Consider the following 26,998-nt stretch of genomic DNA (forward strand, 5'->3'; position numbering starts at 1 on the left):
ATGATATGAAAACACGATCTTTAGGTTCTCTTCACAATTGTGTTTTAGAGTGCATTTACTTTACACGGAATGACACGAGCCTCACATTTCTGTTTCCACTGTACAAATAAAATTTTTGCTTTTCTTCTCGTAGTACTCTTTACAGTGCATCACGATCTTCTCTAAAAATTTTTGGTGTTAATTTGTGAGATTTGTAGCGAGACAATGACCTCTTAACAACAGATGTTACTGGACAATGTTTATAGAGGAGCCAGTTTAGTATCTATATTTTCTGCCAGGTTGAAATCTTACTCTCCAAGGTAATTTCTCATGACTTCCATTGCTTTGTAGTCGGAGTTTCCGGGAAGAATATATGTCAGTTTCTTTTCCACAGAGCAACCGAATTCAGGACCGCAACCAGCCCAGAGGTTTGGGGGGGGGGGGGGCATGGATATGTTAGGGGGGATCAAGTCATTAAAATTTCTCTTGCACATATTTAAATTGTGTTTTTTGTGTTGAGGTCTGGAGGGGCCACGAAACGTTTAGGGGGGCCAGGCTCCCTTGTCCACCTCTAGTTGCGGGCCGGCCGAATTTACTAGGAACTGACTGGAGCTCATGCTGAACTTTATCAACTAGAACTAAGCTTTTACTTAGCAGTTTCTCTCGCGTCTCTTGTTTACGAATTGATGTCAACACGATATTTTACAATAAATCTTTATCATTAGCACGTCCCACATGATTTGACTCTGGGCTAGAAGGCAACACGAGAGACACCTGTGTGTCTTTGCTATCTCGTCTGATGAAGGAGCCATTTCTGGACAGGATATTGACATGTGATGAGAAGTGGGTTCTGTACGAAGCTCCACAGAGCCGTCGTCATTGGTTAGCACCCTATAAACTGAATCCAAAATAGCCGAAACCAGCACTGCATCAGCACTGTGTTTGGTGGACTGGTAGCGGCATCGTGCATCGGGAACTGCTGCCATGTGGTCAGAGCATCAATGCAACTGTGTACTGTCAGCAATTTAGCCATGTTAAAAAAAAAACTCAAAACTCTGTAGCAGCACTTCTGAAGCGTAAAGGGGTCCTCCTGTTACAGATAACACTAAGCCCCACGTGGCTAGGATGACCCGGAACACCATTCTACGCCTTGGATGAGAAACACTATTGAATCCATCATAGTCCCTGGACATTGCACCATCCGATTATATCCTACTCCATTCCTGAGACAATCACCTTAGAGGACGCCAGTTCAAATTCATAGCAGAGGTGCAAAATGCACTTGATACCTTCTTCGCTTCACGGCCCACCAAATTCTACCGTGATGGAATGCATGACCTTCCAGAACGTTGGCAGAAGGTCGTTGATCATCCACTCGATATTCAAAGGTAGTGGGTGAAACATCGACAAAACTTTGTTGGTTACCTTTTTGTTGTTGTTAGAAACTTCTACCAAGTTTTACAGAGATGCGTATCAGCAAACAAAATACGCAATTACATAAAAATCTTACGTCTAATCATGAGTAACGAGTTCTCTCTATATTTTTAGTATTTAATACTTGTTGCATGGTCTTGCGTTTTTTTTTATAATAAGCATGGTCTTTATAATAAGTGCCTGGCCGGTAGCAAGCCCAAAAATGTAGGGGGGCCCGGTAAAAGTTAGGGGGGCCCTACCCAACCACATTATAGTTCATCACCATATTATTGTTCATTTGTAAGCCTACCGTGAAAATTTTAGGGAGGGCCATGAAAATTTAGGGGGGATCGGCCTACCCTAGCCCCCCGTGGATACGGGCCTGATAAGCGCTATTCTAATCGCATTCGCCAGCAATTCTTTTGCTTCGTACAGATACAGGTCATCATCATAATCATCAAATATTGTGAACAATATTTCGATAGGGTCTATTAGGAAATGCAGCAATGGCACTAATGCTGTCGGAATGCTCAAGGACCAAAGTTTTTCAAGTAAGTTATTACTAGCAATAGTAGTCAGTCACATAGGCAGGAATTTAATTCGCGGGGGGTTTAAAGCGTTGGGGTGTTTACAAATTCAAGATAAAGATAAATTATATTAAAATTTCTAAAATCATCCATAACATTAGATTAACCCTTGTTCAGGCAAAATATTTTTGTAACGTAGACGGGCAACTGGGCCTTACCAACTCGATATGTTCATGGCTTTAACTTCGACTAACAATAGAAGAATTCAGAATTTTACGTCAGCGAAATATTTATGGTTATTCAGAAATTCGAAAAAAAAATAAATAAATGAAGCTACTGGGTCTGGGAGGCCCCGCTTTCCCGGATAAGGGTTAAACTTACAAAAAAGGGGGGATTACGGGGTGGTGTTGGGAGAGGACTCCTGATCACCAGTACCCACTCTCTGTGTACATCCTAATAATAGTAACAAAGTGAAAAACGTTGCTTTCTTTCAATCTCAAATATATACGTTAAGTAGCATATTTTTGCACTTCTAGACTATTCAAATAAAGGAATGCAATCCAATAGAGGGTCACTAATTTCTATTGCTATGCAACAATCTAACAACGACCAGATTCTGCAGCACGAATTATTGAAGTGAATTGTGAGTCTGCTCTGGGCGTTGCAATGCTCATGCAACTCGGCAGGGTTTTCAGAGAAGGAGAAACTTTCGCACTAGATAAAATTTTTGAAATATATAACATTGGAAATTAGCAAATGGAATTTACTTAATGTATTCATATTGCAATATGCCCTGATATTTTAAACAAACCCATAATAGTAAACATACCACGTGCTTTGGCACAAGCAAACGAGGGATGCTATCACCACCGACGAAACACGAAGAGTACACGAAGACATACGAAGGAAACCCCTTCGACCCTTCCATAGGCTTCGTCTTCGAAGACTCCGATTTATAAAGACACCTCGAGGCAGTAATTATCAGTTGTTAACTGGTCATTGAAATTTACCATTGTGCTCCTCGAACCATCGCAGCACAACATTAGCCTTGTGATAACGAGGGTTGTCCTGCTGAAATATGCTATTCCCAGCTGGGAATATACCAACATCAATTAGTGTACGTGATCAGCAGTGACCTGGCGATGGCTAGGAGCCGTCTTGGTGATTTCCGCATAGTATACCGGGCTCACGTGAAGAATCCTAAAATTATAATGGTGTCACCACCGGTCTGTCGTCATCCTATTAGGCACGTTTCGAGCAGCACTTTCCCTGGAAGACGATAGGATTCTGACCCGACTGTCGATATGATGAAGACAGTATCGTGATTCATCGGACTATGCATCCTTGTGCCATTGTTCGATGGTCCGTGACAATGGGTATGTGCCCATTCCAGTTGTAATCGATGATGCGTGCGGTTAACACTAGTACACGTGTCGGCTGCGAAGACCTATACCTAACAATGCACGATGAACTGAGCTCAGACACAGAGCTCAGAGCGTGTTTTGTCCACTGTTTGTTAAAGTTTGTTGTTAATTGTGCCAGAGTTTGCGCCCTATTCTGTTATACCAATATTGACAGTCAACGATGTCCTACATTTGGCTTATCGCGTAAGATCCCTGTCACCGTCTGCTGTACCCCATACCTCTTACGTCAGTGCAATGATTTCATTCAACAGCAGAGGTCATTATATTTTGGCGATTGAGTGTACAATAGAAACATTACATACTTTTAATTTGATACAAAATCAATTAAAGGCAGTAAATTGTAAGAAATGATAAGTTTCGAATAGATCTTTGAAGTATTTGCCGGAAGTGACTGGAAGCAATGGCGTAACTACAATGGATCGAGTGGAGCAGTTGCTCCAGGGCGCACAGTAAATGGGTGCAAGGGCGAAAAGAAAAGAATACGGAAAACTGTTCCTTATGCAAAGAGCGTTTGAAAATATTTCAAAAGGTACGCCATGACTATTAGTAGTTAATTGACAACAGCTGATACCGAGGGCGGATCCAGGAATTTTTGAGGGGGGCGCAGGTCTGAGAAATAAACTTGAGACATTTTTTGATATTTACTTCGCTAGCTACGAGCTAATTTTGGTTCGTAAAAGTGTGGACTGCAGTGCTTCATAATACGTACTTATCTCCGCCCTTCTGGTGGCGGCATTGAGGAAAGCCATGTTGTTTAACACCAGAGAATCCAGGATTACCATGAACTGGAAACGCATACAGTATCTGCAATGAGTCGAGAACGCACTCAGAATCTTTCTTTTCAGAGATATTTTAAAACTTTTTTTCCCCACAGCCTTTGAACAAGCGCTTCATTAGGGACTAATATTTTACTCCCCATGGAGAAGCGCGCGAGCTCGGCGCCTCTTTCTGGATTCCCATTGAGCGATACCCGGAGAATCGTCACTGAATGTTTGTCTAGCTAGCTAAGTAATGAAAGTTTTGCATAATGAAATATTGTAATCAGCGCACCGCGCCCCCTCCCGGGTTCCACCCTCATCCGCGAATAAAACGAAAGTAGGGCCTGTTTGAAACCTAGTTAACACTTATAAAATTATCCTGTACTCCCTACTTATATTAAGAATTCATTCTACCTTTAGAGTATAAAAGTAGCAAGAAAAAGAAAACTTTACGCCCTGATTCAGGAGCGGATTAAGGGCGGAGCCAATGGAGCCCAGGCTCAGGGGGCCCCAAAAAACCCTCTCTTTAATACTAAAATATAGCAATCAAGTTATATTATAGGCTTCAGACCCATGCAAATTTTTCCCCCCGCTCGCGGTATCGCTAGAGTTAAGTCTTCTTCCACCAGCTTCTTCACGATACTTATTTTGTGAGGGAGTGAACTATTTTGGGTCTCTATTACAAACCAAATTATTAGCGTGTGGTGTCAACTCATTGGCCATTTGGCTTGCATTTGGCATTTGTGTGTTACACTGCAATATATAAGCATTTAACTGTTAATCATGAATGTAATTAAACTAATTATTATAAACTTGGAGCACATTAAAATATTACAGCATAGTTCTCGGTGTTTCGATAAGCTTATGAGACTGTGGAAAGCAGCAAAGAAAATTTATGCGCTGGAATTATTCGTAACATAAGGCCCCCTTGAAATAGTCTGTTCCAGGGCCCCAAAAGCCTTAATCCGCCCTTGCTCTGATTAAAATAATGAATAAACCTGTGTACTAAAGTATTCATTCATAATTAAATATAATTTACATTTTTTACAAACCACATAAAACAATTTTTCGCATGCTCTCGTCCTCAACGGTTTTTAGTTTTAACTCCTCCCTTATCTATATTATACTTAAGCCCCTTATTTTATCATTAAAGGGAAACGTAAGTTAGGTGCGGAAGTAATACATGTCTTGTTTCTTTTCTTCCTTTACCATTTGTGAATGCGATTTTATCCGATCGAACGATCTCTCAAAGCTACTTGCATTTGAAACCGCATCCTGTTATAACGAAAACCCGATACAATATAATATTCACATGACTAAACCACAATGGAACCGCAGACATACCAATCAATTAATAATTTGCGAGATAATGCTGTTTGGCATTTGATATAGAGTTACCTGATTTTCTTTTTAATTGAAAATTGATTAAAGTATAGAACGATTTGTAATCATAACCACGCTGGTAATCTTGAGACTATACACAGAGAAAAATCCGTTCTCCGGACAGCGATATATTGTACAAATATACGGTATCATCTTGCTACTATAGAAATCAGTACGGAGCATACGTTATCCGTATGGTACATAGGCACTGCCCTTAGATGTTACATCATGCCGTTGAAGAATGTCTGACATCTAACAGTTTTCAGTATATCACTTGCATATACTTATGTTACCTTCGTCAGCTATATGTTACATACGTCCATTTGTATGTGAGATCCTGACCGCCTACATTGTTTCATACGGAAAGTACGTATAAATGGAACACTTGTACAGAAAGTATTATAAAACATGCGTTTTCAGTGATACGTCTGCTGTACGTTAAGTCCAAAAACTACAGAAATTACGCATGTAGTCTATCTTTTTAAGTACACCATCTACAATTTTTTTCCCAGTGTAGGTAAACTGTAAAACATGAGTTGTACCATAATTATTGTGCCATGATAGTAGGCCACATGTCACAAATTTCATTCTCCTTAGTATTATAATGGATGACTTTGGTGGACGTAGTTTCGGGTTCGATGCCGGTAGGGTCAGATTATACCTTAAGTTATAGATCTACTTCACATATAGCCTCAGTAACGGAAACGATACCTAAAGTTCAGCAAACATCAAGATATTGAGATTTTTCTTATTTCAATGAGAATTCTTCCTCGTGAAATTCTTGAAAACACATTCGATTGTTACTTTCTGTTTACCCAATACTACATTTGTTCTAAACATTAACTAATTATAATTTTCTTCTATTCAAATTTTATGATTTATACCATAATGAAATACTTGAGGGTGTGCATTCTTAACGAAGATTTAAAAATATATACAAGGGCGCCCATCAGGGGGAACAAGGTGCGGCGCTTGCCCCCCGTAGAGAAAATTGTACTTCAGAATATCGAAAATACAATAGAATTTTTACCTTAGTTACAGCAAAATTTGAAAGTATTTTTGAAACGTCGTTTATACTTGCCCCCATTGGAAACCAGAATGTGGGTGCCCTTATATATATCGAAAATTGTACTTCAGAATATCGAAAATCCAATAGAATTTTTACATTAGTTACAGCAAAATTTGAAAGTATTTTTGAAACGTCGTTTATACTTGCCCCCCTTGGAAACCACAACGTGGGTGCCCATCGAATCTCACCCACAGATGGATGCCCATAATAGAGCCTGCGAGAATGATGAACAATCCCAGGCCCACGAAGCCAGTTTCAATGTCCCACAGGAAGCAAGGGCAGTTACATTTTCCATTGAACTTGACCCAATTTACTTGTATTAGGCCATTTATGAAATTTAAGGGAAGAAAGTAAACATTTTTTTTTCAATTTTTGGATATTTATAGTAATATTTCCTGTTTATAATGCTTTAATTGCAAGCATTTTTTCTGATTTAAACTATTGAATTGTGATTTTGTTGAGTTTAAATCGAGAGTTTAGATATTTCAAGAAATAATGTTATTATCTAGGAAATTAGTTTACTTCTAGGTTTGCTAAAGTAGTCAATGTCAAAATTTTATATGGTGTCAGAATTTAAATATAAATTAAAAATTTTATTTTTCCACGTAATTTCTAATAATATGGTATTTTAGACTAAGTTCAGAAATGGTTGTACACTCCTGCTGTAATATCTCTCATTTGACTTCGAACCTGTTGGATTTTTTAATATAGCGAGTTCCTTCAAATTAGAAAAAATCGTTTTTTATCAGAAAGAAGATTCCAACTTTGTCAAGATTATAAGGTTTATCAGGCATAATCAAACACTCTGCGCGCTCCCTTTTAGAAAGTATAAAAATGATTCACTCATTGGGAAGGGGGGGGGGGGTAGCTCGGAACCATTTTCTATCTTTACGAAAATCATATTGCACATTTAATAATCTATTAACGGACTTGTACAGGCTACAGAGAAACATAATCTTAATCTCCTAAGGTCTATCCATTTTAGAAACAAAAATTCTTTAAGAAAGAGAGCTCACGGTGCTTGAGTCCAACTCTAAAGGATAATACCATATAGTTTGTACGTATTATACTAAATTTTACTAGGTCCCATCAGCCACTTTCCGAAATATATTTTCTGGCAGTAACACTAGGTTCGCTATGAACATTATAATTCAACGATAATAATAATTGAGCAATTAAAAATTGCATGCTATACACATTTTTTTAATAAATAAGAATGTAGTGAAAATACAGGAACTTAGTTAAGAAAAAAAGTAGCTCGCCTCCGGATTCTATTATTTACTATATTAATCAAGGACATTTGTTTTATTTTACATGGAGAAATTATTTCTTTTTTTTAATTGGAAACTAAACCTTTTTCATCATCCGTCATTATTCGAGTCTCTCATTTCTGACAAAACGCTTGTCACGCTACACGACCTTCAGCATTTTGACGTACCATCCTTAACGTGGCTATGTGACACTCTTTCCTTTGACGTAACAATTTTCTGTTATAATGCTGTCCTTCAAACGTTTTCTCCTACCCTTCTCCCACTAAAGTGAATGAAACGAAGCCCTAATGTATGCAACCATTTGTACACGATCGTTCGATGGTGTTGCATAACTGCACAGGATCTTTTAAAAGATTCACTACTTCTCACAATAGTACCGTATCTGTTTAATATCTCAAAGCAACACAAAATGGAATATATATATATATATATATATATATATATATATATATATATATATATATATATATATATATATATACATACATACATATACAGGGTGCCCAAAAAGTCCGTTGCAACTCCGTGTATCGTCCAAACGACTGCGAATATGATGAAACGCAAAAACATGTCCATCATTATTTTAAGGGGCGTGAGTTCTGAGTTATAAAAAGTGCACTCCAGACACCCTCATAACCCTCATATAGGGATACGTGGGGTCAACTTGAAAATTTTAAATGGCAAAGGAATCGAGTAATATATCGTTGGAAAGGTCTAGACAAGAGAAATATTTTGCCGAAAGTTGACCCCATCCAAAAATGCGGGAGTTTACATTTCGTGTCCATAAAGTCCGTTGTCATCCAATGTATCTTCAAAACGACTAAGAATATGATGAAACGCAAAAAGACGTCCATCATTGTTTTAAAGGGCTTGAATTTTGAGTTATAAAAGGTCCACTCCATAGCTATGCCATTTCGGCAAGAAATGGAAATAAATTTAGTTTTCTAAAGTATCGTGTTGCGTCATAAATTGTATAATAAAGGCTCAACTTTTTACTTCTTAACTTATTTATAATGCAAAGGGGAAAATATGAATTGCAATATAAATAACATTTATGAAATGCATGGTATAACATTTGTACTCGTAGTATATTCATGTGGAAAAATCAATATAGTACATCACAGAGTTTTAACATGACTTAAATACTTATGTCTTAGTGTAAATCATGTTCACAGCTTTACAAATGTACTATAGAAAGACACACCGTGAAAAACTAGACGAGTATAAGGCATTATTGTCATGAAAGTTTTAAGTTCAGGGCTGGTATGGGTCATCCATGTGAATAGAGTAGTGGTATTTCTTCAAGAAGTGTATGGATAAGCTTGCATATGTGCATTGTTTTTATTTATATTAGTTTCCCTTTTTATTGTATATAGTTTAGTGGTTTTAGTGAATTCATTTGTGATTCTTTTAGTGAATTTTGGTAATTTTTAGTGAATTGTGTTTGCATTGACTGGCAACAGTGCGTCCAGAGTTCTACACAAGTGTGTCTCTGCATTCGACATTGTGCTGTGAAGTGCAACTAGACAAAACATAATCATTCATAGTTTTAGAAAAGCATATTTATTCATAGTTTTTAGAAAAAAACACTCATGTTAATTAATATACAAGATTTACATGTTCTTAACAGTGTTTTAGAGTGCTACTCAGTTTATGTGTGTTCGAAGACAAAAGTATGATGGTTTAGCAGTCAACCATGTGGTTTATCTAGCAAGCAAGCAACAATTACTGCAGAAACAAGTTAAGATAGACGAGTAGATAGAATAGTATAATAATAGGTAATTCATTGTACTAACCTGTAAGTATTATATCATTATATTAACATATGAACAAAGCATGTCATATTTATCATATTAACGCATGTACTTTTGAATAAGAATTGAAGCAAATAACATCTAAAATATTCGTTAAGTCTTATTTCTCGTTCCTCCATGATATCTGGGTGAATCAGTAAAATCGGTTTAATCATACACTTCATTAGCTGTGGATGTGATATGTGCAATTTATACGTACAGTACATAAACATATCACCCCCTTTATACATAAACAGTGTAGTCACAAGAATTAATCAACCATGAGATCTCTTCTGGTTTTGGAGCAACGAAATGGCATCTTCTTGAAGAGTTCTCTGCCAAAATAGGTGTATTTGAAGAAAAGTATGCTTGATAGTGTTGTATCAAATTTTGCAGCAGCTATTTTCGTGGAATGAGAGCTAGCACCAGATATTGCAACACCACTCTATAGTGTTTTACTGTTCAACAGTTGGTACCTCTTCTACTACCATACCAAACACTATGGGTAAGTAGCATAGCTCCTTCTCTTACTCAAAATGCCGCTGAGGACGTATTCATGAACTCAGAATATCTGCTTCAGAAAACGCCGCAGGATCTATGTCACATGATTGTAGTTCACATGGCAATAAAAGACAAGAAATGGCAAAAACTAAAATTTTCAAGATTTGCGGCATAGTTCACACTCACTAGTCCCTCCAATTTTTTTATGTTTATGATATTGTAGCGTCCTTAGTTTGTAACACGGAATAATAAATGTGATATAAGCTTTTGTTTAACTCTAGATTTGAAATATGAAATAATCTGAAGTAATACCATTTAGAAATATACAATAATTTCCCTCTGTTGATATTTGTATCGTTAAAAAAAAGTGGCTTTTATGTCCTAATTTTAAAATTACAATAACTTTAAAGTTATATATATTTGGTCAATCTTAAAGAGGACGTACAAAAAAAAAAAAAAAAAAACTTTGATAATGAATATTTGGAAATACGTTAAAGGGAATTTAACTCCTTCACTCGAAATGTTGGCTTTTGATATCTTATACTTTGATTAAGAACCAAACTCAGAACATAGATTCTAGGAGGGTCAATATGCCATTTTGCATCCCCGTATGATGCTTATATATTTGTTTGAGCTATTATGGCTGCACAGTATTCCTTTTTTTTAAAAAAAAAAAATCTTATTTAGGATCTGCTTCAAATACTCTTTCTTCGGATGTACAATACATAGTTTGTTTGTTGTATTTTCTGAGAGAATTTATTTCTCTGCGTTTATTCCAAAAGATGAATTATGAAGAATAAAACAGTTAATTTAGCCGCGAAAACGGAGACTATAATTGAAGGGAGAAATGAGTTTCAACTACTTCAATATTGTGTTCCATTCTAAAGCCTTAATAATGAAGTTTCTAAATGTTACCAGAGGGGCAAATAGAAAAGCTTCCGAAATGAGACACTAGATGTCCTCACCTGCCTAATAAAAGAAAGTGACCAGTAACATTAAGTCTGCGGATGGCTCCAAGAAGTCCCCTGATGGTCATTCCCTCGCAGAAGCAAACCACGACACGGGCTTTTGGATCCTCCAGAAGAGTTCTAATGACGTCATCAAACGTTTCTTCCTCAGCGTTACTTAGCACAGAATCCTCTTTGGCGATGCAGATGTTGTTGCGTTCGGCCAATTCACGAAAAGCCTGGATTCCACTCTGTCCATAGTTCTCTGCAACAAATAAAATGGATATTCAAATTTTAATTCAAATGTACTTTCAGAACAGAAGAGAAATTAAATAAAACAAATAACCATTACGTTTCGTTATTGTTACTCAAAGAGAGCCATTCAGTTGGTTTAAATATAACTTTCAATGGGTCAACTTCAATGCAGTAAAATAAACATCAAGAATTATATACAACATTAGAGGTGGCATAACCATCTGGAGAAAACTAAAGCAAAGACATGACACATATCACACATTAAATATTGAAATATTAATTCAGAACGAAAAATATATTGTGTAGTATCAATAAGGACAAATAATGAAAGCAAACATTATGAAGTATGAGAAAGCTTCATTTATTAGAAAATGATACAACTTCACTTATTACATATTAAAGCCAGTTGAGAATGCTCCAAGAACATTGCCAGAACGAACTTAACTAAGTTTTCTTATTAATTTCCACAGACTATATAACAATTGTTCTATGTACTTTATTATTATACTCATTAAACAATTCTTGTAATACACCTTCCATTCCAAAAGAAACCGAACGTTAAAAAAAAACAAAAAAGCAATGTACATTTTGGAACAAATCATTTTTATTAATCAATGTATTCCCCTTCTTCATCGATACACATATTTGCACGCTCCAACAAGTTGTCAAACGACTTCTCCATGTCCTTTATTGGATTGGTCTTTAGGACGGCTGTCGTCGCCTTCTCAATGGCATCAATCGATGCGTGCCACTTTCCTTTCATCGCCAAATGCAGTTTCGGGAACAGATAGAAATCGCACGGAGCGAGATCTGGTGAATAGGGCGGATGATGCAACCGAATAATGTGATTTTTGACCAAAAATTCAGTTACAAGTCGCGAACGATGTGATGGTGCATTATCGTCCAAAAGAGTCCAACTGCCGATTTCGCGATATTCGGGCCGAATACGACGAATTCTTGCCAGCAAACGCTTCATGACGCCCAAGTAAAACTCTCCAGTGACTGTCTGGCTGGGCTGAACAAATTCTTTGTGGATAATTCCTTTTGAATCGTAAAAACAAATCAGCATCACCTTAACTTTTGACTTCACCAAGCGACTTTTTTTTGGGTGTTCCTTCATCCGTCGCTCTCCATTCAGCACTTTGCCGCTTTGTTTCGGGCTCATATTCAAAACACCACGTCTCGTCACCAGTTACAATCGATTTCAAGAAGTTTCGATCCTGCCGAGCACTTTTAACGATGTCTTTGCAATGCGCAATTCGATCAACTTTCTGGTCTTCGGTGAGTTTGTGTGGTACAAACCGCGAATTAACCTTCTTAAGGCCCAAACCTTCGGTCAAAATGCGGTATGTGATTGTTTGAGGAATGCCTAATTCCATTTCAATAACTTTCACCGACGATTTTTTGTTATGTTTGATGAATTCACGCACTTTTTCGATGTTTTCTTCCGATAATCCGGTTCTGGGACGGCCTGATCTTTCGTCATCATCCAGAGTCTCTCTACTCGATTTGAATCGCCTGAACCACTCGTAAACTTGCGTACGGGATAGACACTCATCACCATATGCATTTTGTAGCATTTGGTGCGTTTCACTAAAAGTTTTACCCAGTTTAACACAAAACTCAATTGCAGCTCGTTGTTTGAAACTCATTTTCCGACCGATGTACACAACACACTGACAGTTGAAACGCAATAACTTTGTTGCCGTGCATCCAAATGTCATGACATTTATACCAGTTGTCAATGAGGGACTACGCCATCTATCGGTAAAATATTACAACAGATGGCACTAGTGGTACTATTTCTTTTCAAAAGTTCGGTTTCTTTTGGAATGGAGGGTGTATGCGTATCTATCCATTTATAATTTCTTTGGATACTAAATTTTCCAACATGTTTGGTTTAAGAGTTCTGCTAAAACGTTCTACGATATGTTGTTTTGCAAAGATATATGCTCAAAATTGAAAATTTCGCCAAATATCTTCTCTCTATGACTTACAGTTCCCAAGATATAGCACCTTAAATCTCCCGAAATTCGAACTTTTTGGCCAATATCTGGGGAACGGCGGCTAGCTGGTTAATGGCCACTGGTTACTATTTGGTACCAAAATGTTCACTATCTTCTTAGGTATTGATCAACGTCAATATGATCTCTCTGTGACTTACGGTTCCCGAGATAGGGCTCCTTAAATCTTACGAAATTCGAACTTTTTTGGCCAATATCTCGGGAACGGTAAGAGTGACGCGAAAAATTCCAACACTTTTTTTTCAGATAGTTTTTGATGCTCTATCGAATGAAGGGCTCAAGTTGGAACATTCGTAAATAACAGACACACAGACAGTGGCGTATTTACGATTTTGTTTCGGGAGGGGCTTTGCTAACTTTCGGGGGGGGGGGGCTTTGCTTGGAAATGTGAAAATTCTGCAAGATATTTAATTTATTTTACTATGCTAAGTAAGATTTCGGGGGGGGGCTTAAGCCCGGAAGCCACCCCCCTAAATACGCCACTGCACACAGACATAGAGAATTCTGTACCGAACTTTTGAAGTTCGTTGATTAAGCACGATAGATTGTCAACGATCACAACGAATAATGAGTATCACTTTGAAGAGAAAATACAGAAAATTCTTATTATAAAAGCAGGACGTCTCAGTCTGCCAGTCACGCGTCTAATAATTCAGAGTGAGGCTAATAGTTGTCGCTAGCCTCACTCCCTCGTACTTGACGCTAAGAGACGTCACTGGTGTGTAGGTAATTGGAAGACAAATCAAAGACTTGGTAGGCAGGTCCGTAGCTAGGCGATGGCCAAGGGGGCTGAGTTCCCCCATACAACTAGCTTCAGTGAGTTGAGTTGATTTTGAGTTTAACGTCCCTTTCAACAGCGAGGCTGTATGAGACCTACTGATTAACGTGGAATCCGAATCACATGAGCTCTTGCCGGGAATTGAACCTGGGATTCCACGTCAAAGGCACGTACGCTAACCGCTTAGCCACGAAGGAGCTATTATTATTATTATTATTATTATTATTATTATTATTATTATTATTATTATTATTATTATTATTATTATTATTATTATTATTATTATTATTTAGTGGTAGTAGTGTAGTCGATAGAACGTTTATGCCCAATCGAACGAAAAGAGGTAGCTTTCCGCTGAGAGATGGGTTTATTTTCAGTATTACGTATGTTTCAGGATGGCTCAGGTTTTTATCCAGTCTCTGCAGTATGCTGGAGAAACATGGGTGAAAGACACCCTGAACAAGGTGTTGATTGCATCACTTCGTAAGTGTGTATGTATGTGTGTATCTTAAAAATATTAAGAAGTATTGAATATTAAGCCTTCAGTTCTACATTACATATCCTGAACCTCGGCCCGTCTGAACGATCAGCATCTTTACACATAGTACGTATTTTTATTTTATTTTATTTCAGTTTAGCGTCCCTTTCAGAAATGGGGCTATATGAAACGTGGACCTACAGTTTAACATGGAATCCGAACCATATGGACTTCCGCCGGGAGTCAAACCCGGGTCTCCAGCGCCAAAGGCGTATATGCTTCCCGTTTAGCCACGAGGGGACTTTATAGTACGTACTGTGACGTACTTGAATGGTTAGACTTATGTTTTCTCATAGCTACAAATTTGATTCTTGGTATGGCCACGTAATTCCGGCGTTAAACAAGAATTATTAAGCAGTTGAGGAAGTAATCAAATCAAGATATATCGAACTCTGGTCTAGGAAGCTGAAGAAAATAATGTTTGCTAATCGAAACTTAGCGTCTCTTTTCTATATCGAGGCTATATGAAAAGTGGATCTAAAGTTGAAACTGAAGTACATAGTACCGTAACGCGTTCAATGCTTTCATACTGGGAGTGGGGTCCGGGGCTACGTTACCAAGGGCGCTAGCTACCATATAAGGAGGGAAGGTGAAAATAATGGCTTTGGACGCTGATAAGTTGACTATGCGTCGGTTTCACAAGGATTGGGACTTTTTTGTCTCGAAAAAGAATCATGAAAATTATGCTTAGGCTCTTAAAATATATCTTTTCACTGCTCGCTCGTCTCAGCAGTAAAACTGCACGCAATCTCAGTTGAAAATATACTATCAGGCCTATCTCTAGGATATGTAAAACTAAAGATTTTAAGTTTTAACCTCTGCTGATTCTAAGAGAGATTTTTCCTAGGGTTTGAGAAGCCTGGCTTTGATTCCTGGTAAAAACACATGTGGTTCGGATCCTACATTAAGCTGTAGGTTCATGTCTCAAATAGCCTCGGTTTTCAAAGAGACGCTAAATTCCAAACCAGCCAATTCTCCCATTGTTATGAAAATACATGTAATATGGCACAGTAGGAATCAGAATTTGTTTATTAGAATTAGGAATTAGATTTCTGGGCTCTCAGCATCTATGGCATGTTAGCTTGTCATGTATGAGGGATGACGCCCCTAGGTGATCACACTATCCTTGAAGAGGAAAGGAAGAAAGGATTGGGGAAGGAAGGAAACAGCCTGGGACATATATGTTAGGAACCATCCCGGTATTTGCCTGGTGTGAATGAGAAAAACGAAGAAAAACTTCACTCAAGGTGGCCAGCCTGAAAAAGCTCTTACACTTTTGCGACTGAGTATCTCCACCAGGAATCGAACCCGGGATCGGAATTTATTTATTAGAGCGAATCTCCTGTTTACTCCACTTAGACGCTCATTTGTCTGGATACTCTTCTGAAATACCTGAACCGTTCTTAATCAAATTTGAACCTGGTGAACAGGGTATCATGTCCCTGTGGGACATACTATAGAGGAATGATCACCGAAAAACTGAATGTCCATAGACTTAACCTTAGAAAAGCTTTCGGCGCGTCAATTCTCTTTGCAAGCAATGGAAAATAAAATTTTTAGCATTAGTAATAGGGCGAATCCCTTTTCATTTTGTTCTGTGAACACAATTTTTCAAAACCATTATGCTTTTTGGCTGATAGGCGTAATTTAACTATTTGCATGTCGTGTTCGTACAAGAAAACAACTGATACAGTAAAAATGTAGCAATAAAGATCGATCGATTCGCTTCAGATTTGCAATTATTGCATACCTAGTTTATTTATTCAAGATACAAAATAGAAGGTATAAGGAAAAGATTGTAACTTCAACAGAAAATAACATGTTTTGTGATTGTAGCCCACTATACCTTCTACGTTATTGTTAACATAATTTTAGCTTTCCTTCGGAAAACAATAACAAACTGTTCATCTCTTTTCATGAGAATTTGTGGGCTCCGTTGTTAATCTTACTTATATTTCACTGAATGGTAGGCAACACACACTAGTCAAATGCTAACAAGGTTGCATAACTAAAACGGCGCTTATAATATACACTGTGAAAACATCTTGGCCCGTCCTTAACTGTTGTTACAGGATTGTTTGCTTTCGTCTTATTAATTATGTTTGTCTGTTTGCACAAGCTAAAATAAATTTATGATACATTTATCCGGCAAGAAATTTATGCACGTAGTCAAGCATGAAGATAAATAGGTACAAAGAATCACTTGTTGAATTTCGAATCACGGAACAAGAAAGGAACAGTTTCTGTAAGGAAATCCTTAGTGGGTTTATCGTAAAAGATTCATCTTTTAAACACAGGCCACTACATATGAGATTGTTCAGAGAAACTAACCCTCTATGTGAATGATTTTTCTCCGGATATTCTCTATTTACGTTTAATTTATACAACATTAGTTGCTATATTATAACTATTCGTTCCTTATAGTAGTTTGTAGTTAATCATTTATTGGATTTCTGCGCCAAGTTGGCTTTCCAGTGTAATAATTATCTGTATAAGGAGAAGTATTCTGTTGACTTTAAAAGAGAAAGTATTTGTACAATGATTTGTTTTATTGACTTTTAAATTGACACATAATCATAGTCAACGTCAGCGAATAAAATCAGAAAAATAAACACACTGCTGAACAAGACTGCACTTATTTAATATAAAAACACATTGTGTATTTTTTTTAAATACAAAATGTGTTTTTATATTGAATAAGTACAGTCATGTTCAGCAGTGTGTTTATTTTTCTGACCTTTAAATATCTACTTAAAATTTTGTAAAAAAAAAAAAAAAAAAAGTATTCATGTACAGAGTAGTCCAAAAGTATGGAATCAGAAAAATAAATATGAAGAATTGTATTAAGTATGAAATAAAAGCCTTCGGATTTGCTCTACTTGTACTGAACAAAAATAATGTTCAACTTTTGTTCATCATTATTTCAATTGTTACTTTTAATTGATCATAATGTAGTTACTAATAAAGCTAGACAAATAATATTCATACTGATGTGTTTCTGAATGTACCCGCTATCAGAGAATTGCATCATATTTAATGGTTCCTATTTATAAATTGGACTCACATACAACATGGTGGCTTTCAGGATTGTCACAGAGATCCCTATATGTCGCACCTAGTGGCCTCGGATAGCGTAGTCGCTAATTCTCTCGTCTTTTGTACGAGCGGTCCGGATTTGATTCCCGGTAGGGACACTTGGTCGAAAATGTAAAAGCTTTTTCATTCCAGCCAACTTCAGTGAGGTTTTCCTGGGTTTTCCTCTCCAGAAGCACCAATTATGTTCAGTAGGCTAAAAGAGACAGATGATTAACGGAAGTGAATGAATTAGTGGAATGAAAATGCGGGTAAAAACACGAGACCCTAGATAAAACCCACGAACACGATCACAAACTCACAACGACCTGCGATCGAACCAAGGAATCTTCATACTAGAGGTGAGCGTTCTACCAGTAACTTACCGTACCCTCCAAGTACACATGTGTTTCAAGGTTTTTCAAAATTCCGCTTCTAAAGTAGAAAAAAGAGCAATTTCTATGATGCTTCAATTCCATATTTTGTATTCATTAAATTGCGCTTTCTATGCGAAGAACGGGCACCTCTTCTAGGATATCAAGAAATAATGCTTCTTACTACATTAACTAACATAAAATCCAAGTTTTCTGCAGCGACGAACCTTTTCATCTATTCACCTATAAAGATAGTTTGATACTAGGACCATTCGATGCCATTCTTTTCAGTAGAAGAAAAAAAATAAAAGTGAAAAATAAAAGAGGCAGGCAAGTAGATTTCTTAAGGCTATATTTACTTCATGCTTTTCTTAAAGAATGAAAAAATAAGCGCTAGGCTAAGAATGAAGCGAAGATAATCTTTATTTTTTGCAAGAGAAGGATAAGGCAATATCCCAATGTTTAGAGAAGATTCTAGTTGAGATGAGAAAGGGCAAAGATATGGGAATCAAGTGAGAGGACAAAGTTAGTTAACAAAATAAGCGAGACAAGAAGTAGCAGACAATATCTTCCATTTTTAAAAAAAAAATCCTTTTATAACAAAGTTGTACTAAAAGAAGGAAAAAGTTCAGATGTGGAAATTAGAAAGTTAAAAAGTTGAAGAAAATGTTTGCCCTGTCATTCTAAAGAACACGCTTTTAAACAAAGTTTCAGAATACATTTAGATTAAAATTTAGTAAGTGTTTAACAAAGTGAGATCTTCTTAAACGCTTGCAGGGACATGGGTTTAGAAGTAAATGCAGAGAAAACTAAATACATTTAAGTCTGTACTGAAGCAAGAGTGGGTCAAGCACTGAATTTCATAACGTTTCAGGATATGTGTGATTTTTGTATAGAATCTTAATATACCGAGCGAAGTAGCTCAAGTGGTAGAGCGTTGGCTTCGCATTCGGGAGGTCGTGGGTTCGAATCCCGCTGCCGACCATCCTGTCTGAGGTTTTCCAGGGTTTCCCTCAGTCCTACCAGGCAAATGCCGGGATGGTACCTACTAAACAGGCCCTGGCCGATACTTTCCCAAATCCTTTCCATTGTTTTGTTGTTGTTGGATATCCAGTGTAAAATGGCCTCTGAGCTGTATCTGGTGATTGTTAAATAAATAAATAAATAAATAAATTTTTTTTGTCTATTTTGGTAGTCCACGTGTAAATCAGCCGTTATCTGAGGTAGCCTGAGATGGGTTTGTAGTCCCTCCCTGTTTTCCATGGGTTCCCCAGGTCATGGGTTGTGATCATAACGTGAGATTCGATACGTTGCGATATTGGGACCGGCACCAAAAAAAAAAAAAAAAAAGTATGAGATTGCGTTAATGATTCGGCACCAACACCGACGATGGCGGTCGACTTCCACTCACAAGGTTGACTCCCTCCAGTGGCGGATTTGGAAAGTAAAAACTGGGACAGTCAGAGACTATGATAAGTACGAGGGCTGTCTAAAAAGTATCCGACCTTTAGCCAGAAAAATAGTTGCGAATACCTGACAGATTTGGGACCCTAATCCCCTTCAAAGTAGGCCCCTTGTGCTTCCACACACTTAGCCCACCGATCCTTCCACTGCTGGAAACACCGCTGGAAGTCTTCTTTTGGAATGTTGTTCAGCTCCGTCGTCGTGTTCCGCATTATGTCTTCTCTACTCTCAAAACGGGATCCCTTCAGAGGCGTCTTCAATTTTGGAAACAACCAGAAGTCACAAGGAGCTAGGTCTGGAGAGTAGGGAGGTTGGCGAACGGTTGTAATTCCATGTTTGGCTAAGAACGTGTGGATCAATTGGGATGATTGTACTGGGGCGTTGTCATGATGGACGTGCCAGTTCTTCGCTGTCCACATGTCTGGTTTTTGCACCGGACTGCGTCACGGAGTCGCCTGAGAACATCTTGATAGTACTCCTTTGTCACTGTTTGTCCTTCCGGTGCGTACTAGTGATGCACAATTCCACGGGCATTGAAGAAAACAGTCAGCAACACCTTGATTTTGCTTCGCACCTGCCGCGCTTTCTTCGGCCTTGGAGAATCGGGATGCTTCCATTGAGACGATTGTTGTTTTGTTTCTGGGTCGTACCCGTACACCCATGACTAATCTCCAGTTATCACGGAATTCAGATACCCAGGATCAGTGTTGGTGGTGTCCAGAAGGTCCTGTGCAACGTCAAAACGGATGTCTTTTTGTTCCTGAGACAACAACTTGGGTACAAATTTAGCAGCCACTCGTTACATGTTCAAATCGTCACGCAAAATTGCATGTGCAGAATCTTTACTCACTCCAACATCTTCTGCAATCTCCCGCACTGTCAAACGGCGATCTGCCATCACCAAATTTCGCACCCGCTCAACAACAGCTGCATTCCGAGCAGTTTGAGGCCTGCCGCTACGCTGCTCACTCTCGACTGATGTGCGGCCATCTTTGAATCGGTTGAACCATTGTTTAATTTGTGTTACACCCATCGCATCTTCTCCAAACACCTGCTGAATCTTACGAATTGTTTGGCTTTGAGAATCACGCAGCCTTTGACAGAATTTGATGCAGTATCTTTGCTCAATTCGTTCAGTCATCTTGCGAGAAACACTAAATCCGACGAACACTACCAACAGCACCTCACTTCGCGACCACCAGCTCACGACTGGCACACGCGAACGCGGTGAAAAAAATTCAAGCATGCGCATTAAGGTTCCTCCTTCCACCGTGCACGGTGGCGCCGCCTGAGAATCACTACTTTACGTGGAAAAAATTAAGGTCGGATACTTTTTAGACAGGCCTCGTATAACATGAGTTTACTATAAATTTTCAAAAATATATAAATAGCTTAAATTATTTTTGTTACTCAAAGAGCTTGGGGTCTAGGCCTCACCGGCCCGGGTTAGATTCGCCACTGACTCCCTCCATCAATAAGTATAACTTGCAGATAGCTCTGGATCACTGCTTTAATGGGTGAATCCCATTTCCTTCTTCTGGAAGGGTTTTCAGTTGAGTCACACAACAGAAATCACTGCCACATTCAATTATGAGACAGTAAAATTATGCGGCGCTGGCCTACAATGTAGGACAGCTTAGCGGTAGATTGCTCACCTCTGGTGTGAGGAGTCCTTAGTTCGATTTCCGGCCCCGTGAGTTTAGATGCACAACATTGTATTCGTGTCTTTTCTTGAGATTCTCCCTTTCCTTCCACATTCTTATTCCACAGTTCTGCAATAATAATAATAATAATAATAATAATAATAATAATAATAATAATAATAATAATAATAATAATAATAATAATAATAATAATCCATATTCTTCAGCCTAAACGAGATAATCGTGAGACGTACAAAGGGCGTACAATAAAGTTTGCGCAGAGGGATATACTATTTTTTTTTAATTGTAAATATGATGATGAAATTTTTGGTAAACATACTTTACTCCTTTGGCTTCAAAATGGTCATATTTGCTGCTTTCTGTTGTTCACAGGTAAACTACAATAGACACTGAAGTAGACATCAGGATCAGACAACGGTCGATAATGGACTTTCTGTTCAAAACTGGCGATGAATCAACCACATCAATTCATAGGAAGCTGCTTCCTATTTATGGGAATAACACATTGGACACGCCAGTATTCAACATTGGTTGCAGTGGTTTAAAAAACCTAGACTTTTCAGATCAGGTCGGAAAATTATGGCCTCCTTTTTCCGGGATCAGTGCGGTGTGATTTTCATAGACTTCTTGAAATATGGCTCCACAATTAACAAGAAGCGTTATTGCTTGTCACTGGAAAAAATACGACGTGCTTTCCAGACCAAAAGACTGGAGCTGCAAGGTAAGGTCATCAAACGTCACCATGACAATGTCAAACCTCACACAGCCATGATGACACAGGAGAACATCTTGAAAATGGGATGGGAAGTCGTCCTTCAGAGTTCCGATAGTTCCGTACTTGGCTCCTTCAAATATCTTCGAGCTTGGTCGTTTGAAGGTTCGCCTGTGAGGAAAAACATTCGACAATGACAAGAGCCTCATTTCGTACGTAAAACAATTGTGTAGAAATGAGTCACCTGAATTTTACCAAAGTGCATTCAAGGCACGAAAAGAACGTTAGACGAGATGCGTCACAGGAAATGGAGACTACATTGAATGATATTGGTATGTACTCAAAGGATCAAATTATGTTCACCTAAAATTTTATCACCATATTGCAACTAATAACTATATTATAACCATCTAAGCGAAAGTTTTTCATCACCCTTTGTAAACCTAGAAATTTTATTTCATTTCTACTCGATCCGCTGCAGGTTAACAGACAATAGAATATTATAAATGTTTACTTTTCCACAATATTGTGGAGGATTGGAAAGTATTGTCATTTACTTTAACACACATTATTATATATCAGCCGACCAATATCTTGTACAAAGGGAGAATGTTAAAACCAGGAAACCCTCTCCCCTTATGTACGCCACTGCTTGTATATGTTCTGAATAATTTTCGAAAAAAAATATGTAAAGGGACTCAGATTTATAGCCATATTGGTTTCCATCATTTCGCCCCTTTTTATTCTTTCGCAAACCATCACACAACCAAATTACGACATTTCAAAGCTAAGGGTAATTAGCTTCATTGCAACGAGCGATTGGGTTAGTACAGAGCTATCGATCAGTTAGGTAGAGGAACGCTTTGTGGTCTTGCCTTGAAACAAACCGCAAGTGACTGCAAAAGAGCACTTTCATCGCATGGGAAGCATTTGTGATTGGTTAATGCCTCTTTGTTTTGTCTCTGTACTGCTTCTATTTGCGTTTTGGTTTTTGGACGGAAAGTATCATTGGCAAGGTTCTAAATGATGAAAAATGGGTATTAATCAATTCACACAACTGTTATAGACATCTGTTGGCTCTGTGTGGTGTAATTAGTGTTAATTACCACCTTCGTGAAACTTAATCACGACGCAAAAACAAATCACTTTTCACTTTTGCTTTTAAATATTCAAAACATCAAAGAATAATCTTTCAATTCTCTCTGCGTAGTTGTCTAGTAGAGGGTACGCTGTGTATTGTTTAAGCAAGGGATCCTCTCTCTTTCTCACTAACTTCAACCCCAAATTATAAAAGTAGAAGTCTCCAATTTCTGACAAAATACAATGTCATAAAAGTCTGAGTTGAGTTGATTTTGAGTTTAACGTCCCGTTCAGCAGTGAGGCTATGTAAGACGTGGATCCAGGCCTGTAGCCAGCGCACAAATGTAGGGGGGTCCGGCTGAAGTTAGGAGGGGCCCGATAAAACCATATGATAGTTCGTCACCATATTATAGTTATTTTGCAAGCCTACTGTAAAACTTTTAGGGGGCCAGCAAAAATTTAGGGGGAGTACACCCTAGACCCCCTGGATACGGGCCTGCGTGGACCTACTGATAACGTGGAATCCAAACCCATGAACTCCGCCGAGAACCGAACCCGGGTCTCCCACTCCATATAAAAATCTGAGTGTGGATAATAAACATATTGGGTGTTTCAAAACAACACCGACAACGTTTGGGATTCCTGACACCAAGATCAGACAAAAAGTATAGATCAACCTGGGTGTACAAATGCTTTCTTTCGAATGTAGGCTGCCGAAAACATGGAAAATTGAACTTTAAAGGTCCATAGCTCCAAAACTATGGGACCTTCCGTAGTCGGGTCAAGATTTCACTTAGGAACTAATATATGCACTATCCAAAAATACCTGTTTCAAAATCCTAAGATACTCAGCAGCAATTTTTGCAGAGGGGGTTTAGCTAAGAAGATATATATATATAACTATATGAATCAACATGAAATAATAGGTGCTTCCGGTTGTTCATGGAAAGTTTAAATTTAGTATGATTGTAGCTTTTCTGGACTAACCGACAGAAAAATGGCCAAAAGTTAATATATTTAATTTTAAGGGGTCCAATGGGGTGTCAGAAATCCCCCATGTTATTTAAACTGGCCTTCCTTTTTTGGGACCTATAATCTCATCTTTTAGGTACTTGGAATTGGAATAACAATTTGAAATTCGGTATGCTTCTAAGTTTTTGTTATTGTTATCTAAGTAAATCACCAAACATAAAAATTTCCAACTTTATAGTGGTTTTATGGGCAATTGAAAAACCTTTCCCATATTATTTATATGGGACACCTTTGACACCTCAAAATTATTGGGCACTTTCTGTAGGGCCATAATGATTAAATTTGACATTTTTGTAGCTTGCTTGGACTATCCCACAAGAAAATTGCCAAAAGTAAATACTTTTTTAGTTTTCAAGAGGTCTAGAGAGGGGAGGAAGAAATTCTCATGTTATTTAAATGGATGTTTTCTTGGAATACAAAATCTTATCTTTTACATAGTTGAAATGCGAGAAGAAACTTGAAATTTGGTAGAATTGTGGGTTTAAGAAGTGTGAGGCCGTAGGCCGAGTAAACGCGGGGGTCAGGGACTTCTCTCCCCAGCTGGGCCAAATTCAGGAAATATTAAGAGCACATGCGCGAAATTCACTCTTGATGCAAGGGCTGATATGTAAGAGACGCGATGCCGAGGCCGAGCGAATGTAGGGTTCAAGAGGCGGATAGCCAAAGCCCAGATAGCCAAAGGCTAGTATGTTGTATAAAATTGGAGACAACGCGTTTCCTCATTAGTAGCCCATTTCAACTGCAAATAATTGAGACAATTGGAAATTCTTAGGAAAAGTTAGACTATATTCGACAAAATTGTAACTTTTACGAATTTTTATTGAAATTTTCACTTAGAAGGGGGAAGGATTAAGTGAGTCCTAATATTTGATTGCTTTCAACTGTAAAAGTAGGGATTATGTTAAAACTTCACTAAAACATACATCGTATTGTGTTAAAATCAAGTAATATTTACGAAACTTATGATAGAACATATTGTTTTAAACCTGGGGGGGGGGGGTATTCTCTCTATTTCTCGATTGATCTTAAATCCAAGTAGTGGGAATGATTGTGAAGCCTCAAAAAGTACGGTATACGTTATATTCCATGAAAATCTAATATTTTTAGGAGAGATACTTTGGATATATTTTTAATATGAAGCGGCAGTAAACCATTTCACATTAGAGGACTTAAACTCACTGCTCGTTGTTGATTTATTTTAATCCGAAGCACAGGAGATTACAAAAAAGTCAAAGAAGCTACCGAATGAGTTTCATATAAGTTAATCGTGGAAGTCTTAAAAATCGGAGGAGGGGGTTATACCACCATTTTATTCTTTACTCCAGCTCTATGCAAAGTGAGTGATTGTGAAACCTTAAAGAAAATACATAACTAATTACACTAAAATCGAAGAGTAGGGTTTCAAATGCAAACACCCCTGCAAAACACTCCACATTGTTTTCTACGGAATGGCCAGTTCACGGCTTGCACGACCGACTGAACGCTCGTAACCGACGTACACTTCGCATATTCTAACACAAAAAACTCTTCTCCTACATTGCCGCCATCTTGTAGAGTGCTATCATAGGTCTGCCATTTAGCCTGCGTAAAAGGAGACGGGATATCACCGAAGACATCAATCTTGCCAGTTGATCAAATCACCAATTCCCTAAGACGCCTGAATATAGAGAGCTCCTTAACCCCTTCTTTAAGATGCCTACTCATGTTGAAAGGCACGTATCCTATACTTTATAAGACACCTGGTCATTAAGAGTCCCTTAACACCCTCTCTAAGATGCATGGTCATTGGGAGACACCCAACTAGCCACTCTCTAAGATGCTCAGTCATTGAGAGTTCCTTATCTTCCTTGCTAAGACGCTTGGTCACTGAGAGGCATCCGTCCAACAAGTTCTAAGACTCATGGTCATTGAGCAAGGGCGCCGATCCTAGGGAGAGAGGGGACCCTGCCCCCCCCCAAAGCTCATGTGGGCCCTTTATTGTATTTATGAATATACAATATTTGGCATAATTTGAGTGCAATTTGTTTTAAAATCTTCATATATGTATCTTCTGCATCTGAATGGGCCCCCCAAATTTACAGAGAAATCGGCGCTCTTGTCTTTGAGCTACTATAATTTCACCAACAAAATTTCAAATAATTACTGCAGAGGAACTTATTTGTAATATTTATTGTATATAAGAGGAAACTTTATAAAAGGTGATGCGAAAGTCCAAACCCCCATGTACCATATTTTAGCTCTATCCTAAAAGAGAAAAATTTTTATGCAGAAGTCACTAAATTCGGATGGCGCTACTAATACAGGATGGCGCTGAAAAACAGGAAATTTTGAAGTAATGTAAATTGAAGGGACAATGACACCATGACATGGTACAGCATACAATATTATAATATTTGCGCTATGTAACGGACGTTCGTGAAGCTCACGATGATTTTCTTATGCCCAGTAACGGAAATTCTGTTTCTTAAAGTATCCGTTAATGTGGAAGTGGGTTTCGACTGACATTCATATGTTGTTAAGCAAATTAGTCTCCTCGTGCATTTTAGTCAACACCCGTTCATTAAACTCTCTACCCGACACAGGATCTCGTGAATGTAATTTCTGTACAATCTGAAACTTTAATTGTTGCAGTATTCTTTGTTGCCCAATCTCTAGCTTAGACGCATGTTGTTCAACGGAGTGGCGAGGGCTCCTCTCGATGGAAACTCAAACAGCTGCAATGTTCTCTGGGGGTACGCACCGTTAGAACGGCAGCTGGAAGCTTCTTTTCCAAGGCTGAACCAGGTTTACAAAATTACGCACCTACATTGTAATCGCAAGAGCAGAGGGGACACGTCCATGACGTCCTAACAGGTAATACGGTCGAAATACCCTTTGTGCAGCACTCACACTAACAATCTGCATGTAAAACACTCTCGCAGCGAGCACGTTCCGCATCAC

At 38.1% G+C, this 26,998-nt stretch overlaps 1 protein-coding gene across 1 annotated transcript in view; it reads right to left on the reverse strand.

Annotated features, from left to right (window-relative positions):
- Positions 1-26,998, reverse strand: part of LOC145664426 (metabotropic glutamate receptor 1-like) — a 469,806-nt gene that overhangs the window by 232,059 nt on the left and 210,749 nt on the right. The window contains exon 2 of the mRNA XM_081731111.1: positions 11,084-11,330. Within this exon, the coding sequence (XP_081587237.1) occupies positions 11,084-11,330 (247 nt within the window). The remainder of the gene's footprint in view (positions 1-11,083; positions 11,331-26,998) is intronic.

This window comes from Thermobia domestica, chromosome 1 (genome assembly GCF_964235325.1).
Source record: "Thermobia domestica chromosome 1, izTheDome1.hap1.1, whole genome shotgun sequence".
NCBI lineage: Eukaryota > Metazoa > Arthropoda > Insecta > Zygentoma > Lepismatidae > Thermobia > Thermobia domestica.